This window comes from Physeter macrocephalus, chromosome 16 (genome assembly GCF_002837175.3).
Source record: "Physeter macrocephalus isolate SW-GA chromosome 16, ASM283717v5, whole genome shotgun sequence".
Taxonomy (NCBI): Eukaryota; Metazoa; Chordata; class Mammalia; order Artiodactyla; family Physeteridae; genus Physeter; species Physeter macrocephalus.
This window is the reverse complement of record NC_041229.1, coordinates 85,361,459-85,380,260: the sequence shown is the minus strand read 5'-3', so window position 1 is coordinate 85,380,260 and position 18,802 is coordinate 85,361,459. Positions and strand designations below refer to the sequence as shown.

Here is an 18,802-nt window from a genome sequence, read left to right as displayed (position 1 = left end):
CGCTGAGCCTGCGCGTCCGGAGCCTGTGCTCCGCAACAGGAGAGGCCACAACAGTGAGAGGCCCACGTACCGCGCAAAAAAAAAAAAAAAAAAAAAAGTATATGTTCACTTGATTTTGTTATTATGCAAGAGATTTATGATAAGATAGTATATATAGATTATAGGAAACACAGATCTTTTTTATAAGAGGATATTTTTATGCTTTGTACTGTGATACTGCATCTGGGGGCTGATATGTTGTGCTTGAATTAAATTAGGCCTGAGATTTTTAAAACAGTAACTTCAGTTCATTGTTTTCTTTCTCCCTAGGCAGCTGAGTATGTCCCAGAGAAAGTGAAGAAAGCCGAAAAGAAATTAGAAGAGAATCCCTATGACCTTGACGCTTGGAGCATTCTCATTCGAGAGGCACAGGTTTAGTGATATAGGATTACATTTCCTTCTCTATGGGTCCAATCACACTACTTGGTTCTGCAGTAAATAATACATTTATAATCCTAACATTGTAAATGCTGTTTATTGGTTTTCAATTTTAGAATCAACCTATAGACAAAGCACGGAAGACTTATGAACGCCTTGTTGCCCAGTTCCCCAGTTCTGGCAGATTCTGGAAACTGTACATTGAAGCAGAGGTTAATATTTTATTTTATTTTTTCTTATATAGCTTTTGATGGGAATTGCAACATACACTATAGTGATAGAAAACAAATTAGGAACATAGATAGCACAACTAGGACAAGGAGGATTTAAAATGTCTCTTGCCTTTATTTTGTAAAATAGGTATGAAGGAGTAATTAAAATGAATTTTTGAAATTTGGGTCTTTACAAGCTGATGATTGTTGCATTTTGGAGTTGCAACAACATTAAAACAGTTTCAATGGTATTGGAGTGCTTTAGCCTTTTATTTACTTGTCATGTGTCAATTTATTGCCTCCTGTGTCATTTATTTAGAACTCATTTTTCTTTTTATTCCTATTTACAAACTAATATGAATGGTATTATAAGAAAATACAGAAATGTTAACTTAGTTTCATAGGGTATTTTGAGTGTCTGGTTAAATGAAACCTGTAGGTGAAAAATTATTTTCGATTTTAATTTTGTGAAAATGCATGGTTTGTCAATAAATGTAAGCACTTCAATAATTTAAAGAAACGTTTTTCTATAGGATAAAGTTTACATTATACAGGAATAAGCTAATATGAACTCAAACCCATGTAATCATAATTTACCCAATGATACTTTGTTTTTTTTTCTAACTCTTGAAATTTGAAGTCAGGCATGTTTATTTTAAAGAGTAAAGGCCCCATTCTTGGTTATGATTAGAAGGGAAATGTTCATTTTTGAAGACTGGAATTAGCAATCCAGATGATAATAAAGTGTGAATGTATGTATAACAGTTGGCACCAAGTAGTCATTTTTCAGGTGATATATTAATGAGATGTAAGGGGTAAGATGGGAATAGTTGATATCCCCATTAAGCTGAAAATGATATCCATTTCTTTTTATGACTTAAGAAGTATTCTTATTTGAGTATTAATTTTGTAATATAAATTCTCAACATAATCAAGTACACTGCAGCCTCGTCATAACATATTCCACAGTAGCTGAAATTTGATAACATGTGGGTCTGTTTTGGACCTATCAAAGGGCTTTAGTCATCAGCAGTACTGACTTCAACACAACACAGTGTCACCTGTGATGTGTCCCTCAGAAATGGACCCAACCAACAGCAGATTTAAATTGAGGCTACAGTGTACTCACTGTATTTGTGCTGTAGTTTATATTGTATTACTTTGGGAGGCGGGGAATTACTGGACAATAGCAGGAACATTGTGTGTGTGTTAAATTTTTTCTGTGTGGTTGTGTATGTGGTATGTGTGTTTGTATGTGTGAGAGAGATTGTACCTTATGTGGAGTCTGGTTGTGGTTTTGGACCAAGACCATATCCTTAAGGTTTTATCACTTATCTTTTGGGACCATTTCCTTCCTTTAGTATATCTAATCATCAGAGTAGACTGGCGTGGAATTCACCAGGTGAGTGAATAGGCCTGTCTGAAGTGTGCTGAAGCCAGGATCACCTGTACTTGGTCTTCGTTCCAGTTTGACTTTACATATTAGCTTATATGCAGACTCATCAGAAATTAACATAATTGGTACATGATAGTTTTGTATAATGAAGTAGTACGTTCTGAGTTTTAGAAGTTTATTTCAGTTTCTCAAATATTCAGGTATTATTCATGCATTTTATTATAGCGTAAGTGAAACTGAAATTGGCTGTTAAATACCCCATTCTGTAAGTATAAGCACAGTGAGTCTGTTTCTCCCATTTCCTAGCTAAAAATACAAACTGCATTCTAAAAAAAATTCTGAGACCAGATGTTATTCCAGAGGGCTGAAAGTTGTCTAAATAACAGGCTCATTGCATGTAATATTTCACAGCTGTTAGCAGTTGCCTGATTGATTTAGTTGGTAATGTTTGTAGTTTCACACGCATACACACACAAATATGAATGTATGTATAAAACACCTTTTGAGAAAAAAATGGTAAAGAATATATATGTATATTTTATAAATTTTATATTTCTGGTTTAGGAATTAAGATGTTAAATTGAATGCAAATTTTAAAAATGCATATCCTGAGCTATGTTTTCCTCTTTCTTAATTTGCTCTTTATTTTCACAATTGTACTTTGTTTAGCCTGTGAGGGGCTAAAGTTTTCTTTGGCCATATCACCCAATGTGGCCTTTAATATTTCTGGAGAAGACACATATTTATAATACATTAAAATCTGAAGTAATAATAAGAATGTCTTTAAAGATAATACTAACAGTGTTTACATAACATCCTGTATGCACTCTCAAGAAAATAAAGTTTTGTTAATACATTTGTTGTAACTCAGTACTTCATGGTGGGAAAATTGTTTCTGTTCAGTTAAACCAGTGTGTGTGAGTCCAAATACATTTAGTTCTTTTCTAATAGAAAATACATACATCTTTAAAAATGAGATAATTTGCTTCCCCAGTGAAATTTCTTGTAAATCCTACTTAAGAACAAAGTGGCAAAGGAAGGGGGTGTCTTTTAGGGGTTTGGGGAGTAGGGGGGTTACTTTTAAACTTGAAACATCAATTGCAAATGGGAGCATATTATAAATAATTTTTAGTAAAGAAGTTAATGACACCAGTCTGATATTTTTAATATTTGCCAGTATATCACCTTTTCTCATATCTGAGCATTTAGCAATACTACTTGCTAAAAAGCTACTTGTGTAAAATTTGAACTTTAAAATGTCATCCTTAATTCATTACCCACTTTTATTTTTGTTGCTTATTGGAGGTAAAATTCCTTTAGGACCAACATCTATATATTTATAACACATACATAATTTCAGAATTAAGCCAAATTACTTTAATGTTGTGTATATTATATAGGAGATCACATTTCGCCTCAACTGCTTGAAATTCTTTGCTTTCTTCTTGAATTCCAAAATGCTACTAGCCATATCATAAGAGCAAACAATTGTATGGCTCTTCTTAAAGTGATGCAGTTATAAGTATAGAGTCTAAATTGTTATGATATGAAAATAGTTTTGCTGCTGCTTGGTTTTAGTAAAGGAAACATTTTAATACATCTCTAGTTCATATACAGATGTTTTAAATCTGCAGTACAGTATATTTTAGAGTTTAAGAAATGGGAGTTTTTAAACACTAGAGTTAAGTGAAATACGCCTTTAGAGCCTAAGTGCTCTTTAAAGAACCCCTTTTTAGAGTGGTCAGAAGGGTCACTAAATATTAGCAAATTGAGAAAATTTATAGTTTTGCTATATTTTTTAAGTTGCTTTTCCCCTTTTGGTTTCTGTAGCTCTTCATGTAGCTAGGTAATCAATGTGACAGCATGTAAGCTACAAATAACAGTGTTAGAAGTAAGTTGTTTTGAATTGGGCCACATTCATAAGAAATTTTCTTATGAAAGGATGATTTTTTTATTGTTAGCTGAAGGAGAAATGAAGAAGGTAATGCTGCTGGTAATAGCAACAATGTATCTTGCTGTCTGTGAAAGCTGTAATTCTTTAATAAAAGTATGTAGAGAATTGATTGCCTTTTATTAAAAATTTTTTTAATGTGAATCCTTTTCTTATAAATACTGAGTTGTGACGTACGTATTTCAGTTTTTCAAAATAACCTTTCTACTTGGGAAAAATGACTTTTAAAAATACCTTTCTTCTTGGAAAATCGAAGTGAACTCAGGATGGAACATGGGTGACCTAAATTGAAATAAACTTCACTGTCAATACTGTTTTAATTCCTCTAAGTAGCAGTTTAAACTACTGTATTATAATGTTTTGTATATATTGAGCAATGTGATTTTTAAATGCAGAAAAAAAATTTTAATTATCATATAGATTTCTTTTCTATACTTCAGCCTGCAATCTTTTTTTAAAAAAAATCTGTACTCTTTTCTTATAGATCTGCTCTTTTCCTGTTTGTAATAAATGTTGGTCCATGTCTGTGTGATTATTCAGATTGTTCTCTAAAATGCAATATGCTTTTTAATCTATAGTTTCTTAAATGCATGTATAAATGTAGTGTAGGGGTATAAAGGAAAACAAATTTTGCAAACACTGAAGTGAGTGATCAAATATCTGAAAGTGATATGAATAATTACTATTTTTAAAACAAAGGAAATATTTACATTTACTGTTTTAAGTAGTAAACTACTATTTTAGGTCTTACTGAAATATCTAATCCCATTCATTTTCCCTTCCATTATTGTAACATAGATGTTTAGGTTTTGTCACTTCCACTAACATGATCTATACATTTTTTCCCTTGGAGCCTTTTCTTTTCATCCCAGGCTTTGCAAAATAAAACTATTTGCAAAAAGTTAATTCAGATAACAAAACTTCTCTTAAAAAAAAATCTTGTTTTTTTATTCTTTATGTCTTCTAGGTAATTTGTTATTTTATGTGAAGTGTAGCCCTTTATTTTCAGGCAAAATCTTGTACTAATCAACCTGATCATTTTTATATTTCTTTATAAAAATTTATAATCATTGAGTCACCTATAAGAATATTGGGAAAAAAAGGTTCATTTTTTTCCCCCTCTTCAAAGACTCTTAAAATTTTTAGCCAGGCTTTTTTATATTCTGTTTTTGTGTATCTAATAATAGTTACGGTATATTCTGAAAATCTGGAAAAGCCATCTCTAACCAGATTTTTTTTTTTTAAGTATATACATTGCAAAATTTGTTGTGAAACATAAAGGGCTATTGGATCATGCAGTTTGAGGTTTCCCTGTGGGTAGTAGTTTACCCTAAATTTCTTGGGCATTTATGGAATAACATAGTAATATACAATACCGAGTACTTAGTGTTTTAAATTACCGGGGGTTGTAGTCAGTAAGGTCTTGGGGGATTAATCTGCTATACAACCCCCTCACCATCCCAAGAGATACTCATTAAAGGTAGGCTCCAACATGTGGCGTCCATGAATAAACACAAACTTCCCTAAGCTTTTTATAATACTGTGGAGTTAGAAACCTCCATATTTGGAAACAGAACTAACCCTAACATGAAAGCCTTTTTTAGGGTGCTCTGCGGTTTTGGTTCTAACTTTGAGCATAAGGGAACCTGGTGGCAATTAATTGACTTTCTCTTAAAAGACAAAAAGACCTCATAAAGGCTCAAGCGTTTTCTAATGGGTTAGTGTGTGCTTTCAACTTGCAAACAGCTGTTCCTTTTAAATGAATGAGTCTGGCGCAAGGCATTTCCAAGAAATGAAGATGTCTGAAATAATACTAGTGATGTCTATGAAAAGCTGCACTTCTAAATGTGGACAAGAATGCATTTATTTGCTTGTAAATAACTTCGTTTTTAAACTTTAACTTTTATTACTAAACGTTTTTACTCTTAGCAACTTTGGAGCAGACAAGTAGTCGGTTAGTATAATGGCATAATAAATTTTGTATAAAATTTTCCCCCACGTATTCAGAATCTGCAGCAAATTCAACAAAATGGTGAATATTTGCTTTGAATACAACCTGTTGAGAAACTAAACGGCTTTTCTAAAGCTCAGGAAAGCAACCTGGGGTAAGTTTTACCATTTTGTATGCTAGGAAACCTCCGAAGAAAAATTTTCTGTTTGGAAGTGTTAAGTGACATTTCTGAAAACTGACTCTGATGTCAAGGACAGTATTGAAATGTTGTTTTGGAATAATTACTTTGAAATGTAAAAAGGTCCAAAGATAAAGTCCCAAAGCTATTCTTAATCTTCCTAATACTTTTTTATTCATGTTACAGAACATGTTCAGTTAACAACCTTTTTTTTTTAAATACAAAGTTTTAGCTCTAGCATATACAGATAACATTATTATAAGTCTTTGTCTAAAGATTTCTGTATATGGGAAACAGTCTTTTTCTCTTTCAGTTTATTGAGATACAACTGACATGCAGCATAATGTACAGCATAATGATTTGATATATGTATGTATTGCGAAATGATTACCACAGTGTTTAGTTAACATCCATCACCTCACATAATAACAAGGGAAATGGTCTTATATGATGACAATTTCTGTAACTTTTTCATATTTAATTTGAAGAAAAAAAAAGTGCTGACTATTTCATGATGATGGTTTTCTTGAAATTTTTTTAATTCAGCAGACTATGGCTATTTATGTATTACATATTTAAAGCCAAAATGGATATTAGGTTTAAATCAAATTTAGACCTGAAAGATGAATTAGCTTAGCCCCCTGTTTTATACATGTGTAAAATAAGTCAAGAGATTGTTAACCCTTAGAGCCAAAGTTTGCAAATAACATAACTTTAGGATCACCTGGGAAGCTTTTAAAACATTCAGGCTTTGTAATTATTATTCCTGCATTGCTTACTCAGTCTCCAAAGAATGGACATGTGGGATCTGTTATTTTTAGGTGTTTCTGGTAGCCAGTTTGGTAATTGAGGCTTTCTTTAGAGGGCAACAATTGAATCTTATTGCCATGAGTATATTTCATACCTGGCAGAATACTCCCTATACTTGTCTGGAGTATAAAGTGATTGTTCTTTTGACTATACCATGTTGTGGTTTATCAATCAGTATATAGTCAATCAAGAAGTAATCTTTAGAGGTATCTACTATTGGCTTGGTAGTATTTTTGACAGTGTGGTGACTGTTAAATCTGCAGTCAGGTTTAGGGTTGCGTTATTGAACTTGGTCAGTTTTATTTTTTTGAACTTAATTTTATTCCTGGGTTTGAAGCCTGATTTTCTAACTCCATAAACTTTTTATTTTAAACACAATATAATCACCTAAGTGCCAAATTCTAAGAATCAACTTGTAAGGAAGTCTCATGTGTTAAGAGAGGGCCACTTAAGCTGTGGCTTAAAACGGTTATTGCAGGGACTTCCCTGGCGGGATCCAGTGGTTAAAGCTCCCCGCTTCCACTGCAGGGGGCACGGGTTTGATCCCTGGAGGTTCGATCCCTGGTCTGGGAACTAGGATCCCACATGCCATGCAGCATGGCCCCCCCCAAAAAAGATTACTGCAGCTTTTTTTTTTTTTTTTTGCGGTACGCGGGCCTCACTGTTGTGGCCTCTCCTGTTGCGGAGCACAGGCTCCAGACACGCAGGCTCAGCGGCCATGACTCACGGGCCCAGACGCTCCGCGGCATGTGGGGTCTTCCCGGACCGGGGCACGAACCCGTGTCCCCTGCATCGGCAGTCGGACTCTCAACCACTGCGCCACCAGGGAAGCCCTGTGATAGCTGACTCTTACCCTTATTCCTGAGAATTTTTAAACATATGAATACCACATCTTCATATTTTCAGATTATTAGCTAACATCCATTCATTTAATTAGTACTTGAGTCTTTGTAATATAAAAGACTTTCTCATTCTTTTGGGGGTGAAAATGGATTGTTGTCACAGAGAACCATTCATTATTTCTAGCTATTCCTGTAGTTCAGTTTCGATTCATTTCTAAATTTTTCATTACACATATGAGTGCGTTTAACTCATGTCCCTTTATTTAAAAAAAAATTTTCCTTAGTGGCTTTCGATAGTTTTTAAATGAAATGTGATTTTTTAATGGTATTTTTAGTATTTCTAGTTAATGTCTATTCTCAAGAGAGTTGGCTCTTTCCAGCTATAACTCAGAATTTTGCCACCAATGATACTTATAAAAGTACTCAAGTAATATCCAAATTTCATAAAACTTAAGTGTCAAAAATGACATTACCTTAACAGAACAGCTGGTGAAAGTGTAGATTGTCATAGAAGAGCTTAAAAGTATTTGGGGAAGATTGCCAACAAAATAACTTGGTTTCCTGTATTATCTATACATTTATTTTAATTCTTTCATCTACCATTTCCTTTGATTACCAGTTTTAACTATTGTGTAATAAGTGATTTTTTTAAGGTTTTGTGGTTCTATTAGAATGTTAGTAGGTGAGAAAATGCTTAAAACATATTCATTATTTAGATTATCATTCTTTTAGATTAAAGATTCAAATTATATGTCCATCACTTAACCTGAATGACCAGTTTTTAACATCTGACATAAACTTTATCAGTTCTGTTTTTCGTGAACCATAGGGGATTGGGTTGCATACATCATGACCTCAGTGTATTTGCTAATAACAAAGATATTCTCATACGTAAACAAACTTATAAAACCCAGGAAATTTTACATTAATAGAATTTTAATCTGCAGTCCGTTTTCTTTTTTAATTATCTAATAATGCCCTTTAGAGCAGTTTTCTTTTAAATCAGAATCTAATCCTAGAGCATTGTATATAGTTGTCATTCCTCTCCAGTCTACTTGGATGTTGAACAGTTCCTCAGTCTTAAATTTGATATTTTCTCATTAGATTCAGGTTATATACAGTATAGCTGAAAAGCTACAAATGGTTGTGTGTCCTCTTCAGAGACACGTGATGTTCATTTACCACTTACTGATGATGTCGGTGTTGACCATTTTCTCCACTGTGTAGTTACTGTTTTTACTTTTGTAACTAATAAAATAGTGGGGAGATATTTTGAGACTAAAAATCCTGTTTCTCAACAACTGCCCACTCAATTTTGAATCTATTACGATTTTTGCCTGAATCAGTGATATTTTTCTGACATTATCTAGGGTTTTTCAGTGTATTTATTGTTGAATATAAATACATACTTAAAGTTCAAGCTTATTTGTATTTGTATTTGAAAACTTGTAAAGTACTGGCTTCTCCTTGCCCTCATTTTTTTTTCTTTGGAACAGCTTACTAATAGAAAAGAGGATGATTTACAGGATTTTTGCATTTTATGATTGTAGCAAGTTTTCCAAATATAAAATTATATATTCTGTGAGTAATGCTTTTAAATTCTCTCAGAAATCATAAGGGGAAGATTAAAAAATTTGCTCCCCAACTCATACAGAAACTTAACTGGTTGTATATTTTCATAACAATCATTGTAGTCTATAGGAAGTAAATATATTGATTTACTTAGTTGACCAAAGGCAAATTATTTCAAGTAAGAATACGTGTTTTAAAAGTCATGAGATCTTTGATTTTTAAAACAGGTTAAAAAGTGAGTCGAAAAGATCATCTGGGTAAATATTTGTGTTTGAAAATGCTATATTTTTCAAGTACTTATTTAAATTCTCGGTTGTTTGAGGTACAAATTAGAAGGTTAACACTTTAAAGGAAATAATTTCTCTATTAGCAATTAAAGGGTGCTTAAAGTATGGAAGTGGTATTTTCCCCAAAGTGAGCTGTTCAGTTGTGCATTTAAATTTCCCAGAGTTCACAGAATAGTTGATGAGATTTACACTTAAAGAACAGACATTCCAAGTTGAAAGAACTTATTTATATATGTCTGTGATTTAATATTTTATAGTTAGTTGGGGTAGTTATTTGCCATGTGTCTCAATGGCACGGTCAGAATTCTCCCCATTATTACTAAGACAGTGGCCTGATAGTTTTTGCTAGTGTGGAAAGAATGTTTAAATAATTGTTAATTTATTTAAAGAAATGCAAGGAATTTGTAAATTTTAATCTACAAAGGATAGTGTGGAGGAATAGCAATGACGCAGAATTTGGAATCTGGTGACCTAGGATTTACTGCTTTTAGCTCTTCCGTTGAATCAGTGTGACCTTAGGGAAGCCATTCATTTTTCTCTCTTTTTTGCCTTCCCAATTTTTTATTATGAAAATTCTGAAACAAAAGTCAAAAGAATAATTTAAGTATTACAGTAAATACCTATACACCTTCCTTGATTCAATGTTATGTTTTGCCATACGTGTTTATCTTTCTCTATACAAAGAATATTGTCCTACATAACCACAATACCATTATCCCACTGAAAAGGAACAGTGTTCTAATATAATTTCATACCCAGCTCATGTTTATATTTTTCCAACAGTCTCATATTCTTTCTAAAATGCCCTATTTCTATGATGAATGAAATCACTTGTATTTTATCTTCTTATAATGGTCCTTCTGCTGGGCCTTTTACTTAAATTTAACACGGAGATTTCATATTATTTCTCACTCTTGTTCCTTCCCCTTCCTAGTAGGAAAACTAATGTGAATTAAAGTGTTGTTTCCAATAATTTTTAAATTATGACATAAATGGAAACATCCCAGTAGCGATTATAGACAAGAGCTGTCTTTATAACTATCCTGATATTAGAGAGTGGGGTGGGAATTTTTTATATTTTTATTACTAAGAGGCAACTTATTCTAAATTTAAATATATTTGCAGTGAGTTAAAAGTTTTGAGGATCTTACCCAAAATATGCATAGGATTGTACTTGTTCTTAGAAATAAGCAGGTGTTTTTCAATTATATCACATTTTAAGTATAGATCTACAAAACTAGTAAATTTCATGGGAAAAAAATATTCTATGTACACGTTATTTGAGGAAAAGAAGAGTGTGAGGATGATATTTTTGGAGGTGAAATATTTTCTAGAATAGATTTTTAGAAATAAAGAGTGCATTTAAAAAAATCCATTGTTGATTTTCAGTTGTTATTGATAGTGATTTTTTTTCTTTATTCTGATTACTTGCCTAAAGAGTAATAGCTAAAAATAATTAGGCCTTTAATATATTCTGGGCACTGTGTTTAGTACTTTACATGGGATATCTGACTAATCACTGTTTACCTTTTGAAGTAGGTAAGTATTATCCCATTTTTAAAAAATGTTCAGCTTTTCTGAGATCTAGAGTTCTCAAATAGCTTTCCTAAGATAACAATACTAAAGTTTAAGCTACTGGGAAGTAAATAGGAAAGCTGGGGGCTTTATACTCAGATAATCTAATTCCTAGATCTGGGCTCCTACTCACTAACCACTGTACTAACAACCTAAAGGACCTAAAACACAGTTGTAGAAATAGCTAAATAGGTTCATAACTGACTCCTTTTTTCTTTGCGCAAGTGTTTCTTGCATTCTTATTTAGCTATTAGGATTTGGGGGTACATTTGAAAAAATATGTAACTACTCAAAACCACATAAAATTGCTACGAATATTTTGGAAGATGGCATAGTACAATAACTAACCCATAACTGCATCTTAGGGTTTGTATAAAATCTTAGTTCTAAAATTCTACTTTGCAAAATTCTGTTTTTACCCTTCATGGTTTTTAAACTTTTCTGCACTGTGTACTTGGTTCAAATTTCAAAGTAGGAAGGAATTCCAAACACAAAAGCAGCAAATCTTAGCAATTCTGACCCTTTAAGAAATTTGTAAAAATGTATTTTTTATAGCTCTAAATATTTATTTACATTTAGCATCAATGTGAGAACAAGAAATTTTACCTTTTGTTTCTGATTTAGCAATTAGGAATTTTATTAGGATGGAATTTTCTCAAATCAAGGCCAAAATTTAGAATTTAGGTAAAGTATGTTACCTTTCAATCTGCTTAATGAATGGCTATCTCTATACTTTTCTTTCCATAGAAGTCTTGCAAAATAAGTTTTCTGATAGGACAGTCTGTACTTTATTGTGATTTTTTTTTTTTTTTTTTGGAGGGGAGATCTTTAAAATGTTTGAAGTTATGAAGGAAAACTTCATGAAAAAATAAAAATGAAAGATTAAAGGCAGGGAGCACAATATCTAGCTTCCTTTTTAAGAAAAAGTGAAAGAGGGTGTTAATTCCTATAGTTAATGGGAAAATCACATTTATTGAAGATCAGCATTTCCAGTTATTTGAACCTTGTGGTTGATCAGACTTAGAAATTCAAGACATACTTTTTGAGTACCTCCCCAGACTATGTCACTGCAAACTGAAATATCTTCATGCATCTTCCTGATCCAGTTCAACTGATTCTAAATAAACCATTATAATGTTATATCAAAATTTAAATTACTTACCTTATAAGAGAATTTAGCAGTTCTAAGTTTCCCACGATTGAAGAACTAGAAATTTCATGTATTCTGTAATGCTTATTCTTTTTGGATAGGATGATACTTTTTGGATAGGAAGAAAAGTATAAGCTGTACTTTAACTTTTAGGAGATTCTGTGCAGATTAAAATACGCAGAATTCTGTTAGCAAGTCCTTTTGGCAAGTAATTTCACGTGTGGAGTCCTTAAAAGTATCCAAAACAGTAGGTAGAATGAAGACGTACAGATGGCTATTGATATATTTGCCTGGATTATATTCAAATAAAATTGCCTGAAGTGTTACACTGTTTTTCTGTATCACAATTGACTGTTGAATTTATGGATTCTGAAAAAAGTCATCTGGTATATTTTCAGGCCCCACACCATCTATATATTTTCATAAATTTTTATGTGCCTTCGGGTAAAAACATACACGAAAATGCCTTCTTTCAGATTCTTGCTTTCATTTTATATATCGGGAAGATGGAATTAACTTTAAAGTATCTACTGAGTAAATGCATGCTAGACACTTAGATGCTGTGGACACATTAGTGAACAAATTTACAGTTTGGTGTAGGAGACAATTATAATACTAGGTGGTAGGTGCTCTGATTGAGGAAACATGGGGATTGTATGTTAGGGTGGGTCAGGGAAATCCTCTAGAAGAACAAGACTTTTTTTTTTTAACATATCTTTACTGGAGCATAATTGCTTTACAATGGTGTGTTAGTTTCTGCTGTACAACAAAGTGAATCAGCTATACATATACATATATCCCCATAGCTCCTCCCTCTTGTGTCTCCCTCCCACACTCCTTATCCCACCCCTCTAGGTGGTCACAAAGCACCAAGCTGATCTTCCTGTGCTATGCGGCTGCTTCCCACTAGCTAGCTATTTTACATTTGGTAGTATATATAAGTCCATGCCACTCTCTCACTTAGTCCCAGCTTACCCTTACCCCTCCCCATGTCCTCAAGTGCATTCTCTATGTCTGCATCTTTATTCCTGCCCTGCCACTAAGTTCTTTAGTACCATTTTTTTAGATTCCATATATTTGCATTAGCATACAGTATTTGTTTTTTCTCTTTCTGACTTCACTCTGTATGACAAACTCTGGGTCCATCCACCTCATTACAAATAACAAATTCCTTTTTATGAGGAATAAGACTTTCTAAATGGAAGTATGACATTACACACAGAATCCCTGGCAAAGAGAAGCACTAGTGCCGAGGTGTCAATGAAAGGGAGAAAACATGCTCTGTTTGAGAAGTTGAAAAAGCTTGATAGTTTTTAAGCTAAGTTTTGCTTCTAGCCCTTCGCAGTATTGTAAACAGATGACTTGTGACTATTTCATGAAAATTTTCTTAATTACAAAAACACTAGCTCAATAGTTAATCTAGAATTGCAGCTAAGCTGTTAGGAAAATAGAGCTGGAGAAAAAGTATGAACATGTGAAATTTCATAATGGCTAGAATTATGTGAATGTAATTTTGCTCTAGGAAAACCGTAAGTTGTGATATTTATAATTGTGGGCCTCTTTAAAAACTCAAATGCCTATAGAAATTTAGAAGTTAAGCGAGGGGAGGTTTCCTTTACAATTTTCAAAGAAAATTGCATGTTGGTTAGAAATTCTCTTGGTTTCACTAATTTTTACTTTGTATTTGAGTCTTAAGAAAGTAATAGAGTTAAGAAGCTATGAAACCTTTTATTCTCTATAATAGCCTTCATATAGTTTGAGGAAATGACATTAATTGACCAGAGTATTCATTTTGGAGGAGGAACAAAGCCTTTTCAAAGGGAGAAAATTAGTTATGTTTTATTGGTAGGTTAGACTTGAGTAGTTACTTTGAAAAAGTTGGTTCCTAGAAAAATTTTTGCCATGAATAAAATCTGTTTTTACTAAATGCCAGTCCCAGGATACCACATTGTCAGTATGTCTAGTTTATCCAATAACATAGTTTCCAGATTGACTTCTGCACACACACACAAAAGATTGCTCATCTGTTACATGAATTTTATTAATGAAGAAATGTATAGGACACTATCCTTTTATTTGGTTAAATACATAAGTTAATATGCAAGTGTGTACTAAAAGGGACAGTTACACCAAAGGGACAAAACTTTTAAAATACCACTTACACTTTTATTGATTATAGTATTGAGGATTGAAACTTGGTTTTGAATAAAACCTGAAACTCGTGTTCTGATGTCTTGTGAGTATTTTGGGAATACTTAAAGACTGACTAAAATTTAGTGACAGCTCAAGAACTGGGTTTCAAACTTCTCTTTTTGACGAAAAAGTTTGTAAATTTCATTCTCTAAATTTTCAAATTTTCGTGAAGTCCAAAAAACCTATTAGGGAGGGTAGATTGCCTATCTATGGCAGTATGTTAAATTAATATGAGGAGGGAAGTATTAATAAGAATTGTATTGGTATAATAATGATGTATATTTTAGAAAGACTTGGTATTATATGAAACAATGTTTTTATAGCAGTAAGTAGTTGAGAAATTATAATGGAACTTTGATCTCTGAATTAGCAAGTTCTGCCTCTTGATTGGAATCTTCAAAAACAATAATCAGGGTCCTATTTCCAGTAGAAATTGAATATAGGTTTTGTTTTGTTTTATTTTTTTGTGGTACGTGGGCCTCTCACCGTTGTGGCCTCTCCCATTGCGGAGCACAGGCTCCGGACGCGCAGGCTCAGCGGCCATGGCTCACGGGCCCAGCCGCTCTGCGGCATGTGGGATCTTCCCGGATCGGGGCACGAACCCGTGTCCCCTGCATCGGCAGGCGGACTCTCAACCACTGCGCCACCAGGGAAGCCCGAATATAGGTTTTGTCTAATGATACATTTTTAATGACTTTATATCTGTAAAGTAACATTTTATATGTTTAAGAATCAGTTATTTCTTAGTCATAAATTCAGATAGGTTGAATAATTATTAGAAAATAAGTGTACAGAGTGAATACTAGGATACCCACTTAAGTATAAAATTTTGTGCTTGATAGCTGCATGATAGATAATTCACATAGTAAAGTCTCTTCTTCAGTCACTCAGGCCTCCTTAAATATTCTAGACACATTCCCACCTCAAGGCTTTTCTTTACATTAGCTATTTTATCTGCTCTAAAGATACTTATCCAGATAGCTGCTTGGCAAAATCCCTTGCTTTCTTCAAATTTTTGTAAAAGTGTTATCTTATCAGTGAGATCTGCTCTTGCCCATATTCTAAATTGCCACCCCCATTCCCAACACCTCAAAACTCATCCTTTCCTCTATTTTTTTCACGTATAGTGCTTATCTTCTAGTATACTGAACAGTTTACTTATTATAGTTTGTATTTTATACATTGATATGTTTCAGGAATCTAGAACAATGCTTGGCACATAGCGGCACTCTAAATATTTGTTGGGTGAAAAATGCACAATGGGAAATAAAACTGAATTTATCATATTATTTTGCAACTTGAATTTTAATTTCTAAGAATTAGAGTGTAACATCAATTTATAACAATGTATTATTTTTCATCAAATTATACGTGGCCAATATCTTTACTGTTAACATAGGTTTTAAAAATGTCTCTACAGTTTTTCTAAAAATACAAAGAAACTATCCTTTTGAATTGTCTAATACCATCAGCCATTTAAGTATTTTAGAATAAGCATCATTGACATTTAGAATTATTCTATCTTGATTTATGACCTAAAAGAAAGCTTTTTAAAGAATTATCCAATTTTAAAGAATTACAAAAGGGCATTACTAATTTACCTAGCATTTTGAAGTACCTTAAAAAAATTGCTTGTTTGTAATTCTGAAATGCTTTCAGATAAAACTTTAAAACCTGATATAGAAAATGAATGCCTGACGGGTTACAAGAAAGGTTTAGGTGTATATATTGAAGTAAAACTTCTGAGACATTTGTATGTGTATGTATGTGATAAAAACAGGAGTTTTCACAACTTGATTTATCAAATTTCACAGGTTGTCAAATTAGTAAAGCATAAACATTTTAATTCTTACCCATTTTCACTTGGACTAATGTATATGTGCACAATGCCAACATCCAGTTGATGAGTGGAAATTCTTTAAGACATCTAGATATTAAAAAATATAGAAAGTTCCTGTTTTAACTTAATCTATAAACTTTATATAGATTTATTTTTTAAAAAACAAGTATAAAAGATGAATTACTCCAGCTTTTGTCCTTAAAAACAGTACTTCTGTGTTAAATGTTATTTATCATTTTACTTTTTGTTTTTGTAACTTTCACCCAAACTTCACTTACTTTGGCATGGCAAACATTAAGGGTAAACTCAAATTGCTGATTTATAAAGTATTTCAGAGAACTGAATTACACTTACTTGGGAATTCTCCAATACATTAGAGAAAATATATTTGGTTTCTTAACCTTTGAAATTTAGTGTTTCAAAGAACATTGGATTTTTAAGTTTTTAGTTGCTTTTCAAGATAGTTTGCATAAGAATTTTTTCGTAATTTTTTTGAAGCCAAATGTTAATAAAATATATTGAAGAAGATTTGGGTGATATGGTGAGCTTGGTTACTCAGATAAATGGTCTCACTGAAAACAAAGGCTGCCGGGCAGAATTTTAAAACGTCTTGAAGAACTGACAGCATAGTAAAGAATTACCAAGCCAAAACCTAGCTGGAAAACACACACACAACAAAAATAGGAATGCTGGGAGATAAGCTGAGTTCCTAAACTGTTTTTACCCTGAGAGCCTTTGTCAAACTGGGAGAACTTGAGCTTAAATTTCAAATGCTTATAGGAGTTCAGGTAGCAAAAGTCAAAGCTCGAGGCTTGCCCAACAGGACACCCTCTTCCTCTAAAGCTGTGTGTAGGTAATACTCAGGATGACAGTGAATCAGAAATAAATCTGTACTGCCTTATTAGCCCTAGAAGACTGAGGAAAGTTGGTGTGGTCCTGAACAGAGCAGAATGGGGAAGTCCTGGGATGTTTCAACAAGTTGGCACTTGCATGGATTTGTGGTCCAAATAAATATCACTTGGGTGGTTCAAAAAAGTTTTGAACCATGCATGTAAGGTGGCCTCAACCTGAATTATGCTTCTAGGTGCCTGATAATCTTTCTCAGGCTTTTTTTGGAGGAACGCACCTTCATCCTAAGCCACAGAAGAATATCCACGAATATTTTTCCGAGGAAAAGGAGTTTGCTTGTTAAAAACTATAATCATGTAAAAAAAACAGATACAGCAGAAACAGATCTGCCAAGACTTCAAAGACTAGAATTAAGATGGAATTAGGTTAATAACAGATTAGACACAGGTGAAGAGAGAATTGGAGAATTGAAGAAATCCAGATTGGAGTTTAAAGAAACAATGACATAGGAAATATGAAAGGATTAAGGCCACAAAGGATAGAGTGAAAATGTGTCTAACTGAAGTTCCAGAAGTAGAGGAGAGAGATTGGGCACAAGCACAATTTGAAGAGAGAAATACTAAGAATTTTTTTAGGGTGATTAAAAGAATTCAGCAGATTCAGGATGCTTAATGAAGGCCAAACGATTAAAAAAAGAAAAATTCCCATGTAGACACAATGAAACTATAGAAAAACAATGAAAACCAAACCCATCTCAGAAGCAGCTGGAAACAAAAGGACAAATGGCCTTCAAATGAATGGCAGTTAGGTTGACAATTTCCCAAGAGCAGTAGAAGCCAGAAGACAATGGAATTGCCTCTTCAGTTTACTTAAACAAACCTGTCAAAAGTTCTATATGCAGGAGAAAAATCTTTATGGGGGTGAAGAAAGATATTATAGGTGAGGTTAATAAAATAACATTGTCAAATGTGTACATTTTTTGTTAGGTAACAAGTAGGTTTATTTAGAGAAACACACTCCACAGACAGAGTGGGCCATCTCAGAAGGCAAGAGGCCACATATGTATTTTTTGACATTTCCCATTATAGTATATAACTTCCTCAAACTAAAAGAAATTATATATATATATATAAAGAATATTCTTGTTTTGGTAGTATCCACCGGATTACTCTATTTTTCTTAATAAGATTTTCCCTCCAAAGTCATTCTCTTCTAATGAAAGTTCTCATAGATGAAAGGACTTTTGTTAGAATTGTAATTCATGTTATATTTTTACCTTCATTTTTTTGAGGAAAATGATTATGAATTTTATTTTTATTTTAATTTATAAATTGGTAAATCTTATTTGGTTTAGTGCCAGAAGTTTATAAAGATTGTGGCATGCAACAGTTTTTTTGTTTTTTTTAATTTTTAAATTTAATTTTATTTTTTTTATACAGGAGGTCCTTATTAGTCATCAGTTTTATACACATCAGTGTATACATGTCAATCCCAATCGCCCAATTCATCACACCCCCACCCCCACCCCCCTGCCACTTTCCCCCCTTGGTGTCCATACGTTTGTTCTCTACATCTGTGT

General features: G+C 32.9%; 1 protein-coding gene across 2 annotated transcripts in view; it reads left to right on the top strand.

Moving 5' to 3' along the window:
- CSTF3 (cleavage stimulation factor subunit 3) overlaps nt 1-18,802 on the top strand; it is a 69,934-nt gene that overhangs the window by 13,414 nt on the left and 37,718 nt on the right. The window contains exons 2-3 of one of the 2 annotated variants that reach the window (XM_007111140.4): nt 310-411; nt 534-629. In XM_007111140.4, coding sequence (XP_007111202.1) covers nt 310-411; nt 534-629 — 198 coding nt within the window. Of the gene's footprint in view, nt 1-309; nt 412-533; nt 630-6,029; nt 6,082-18,802 lie in introns of those variants that run through there. The other variant, XM_007111142.4, reaches the window with a different exon arrangement.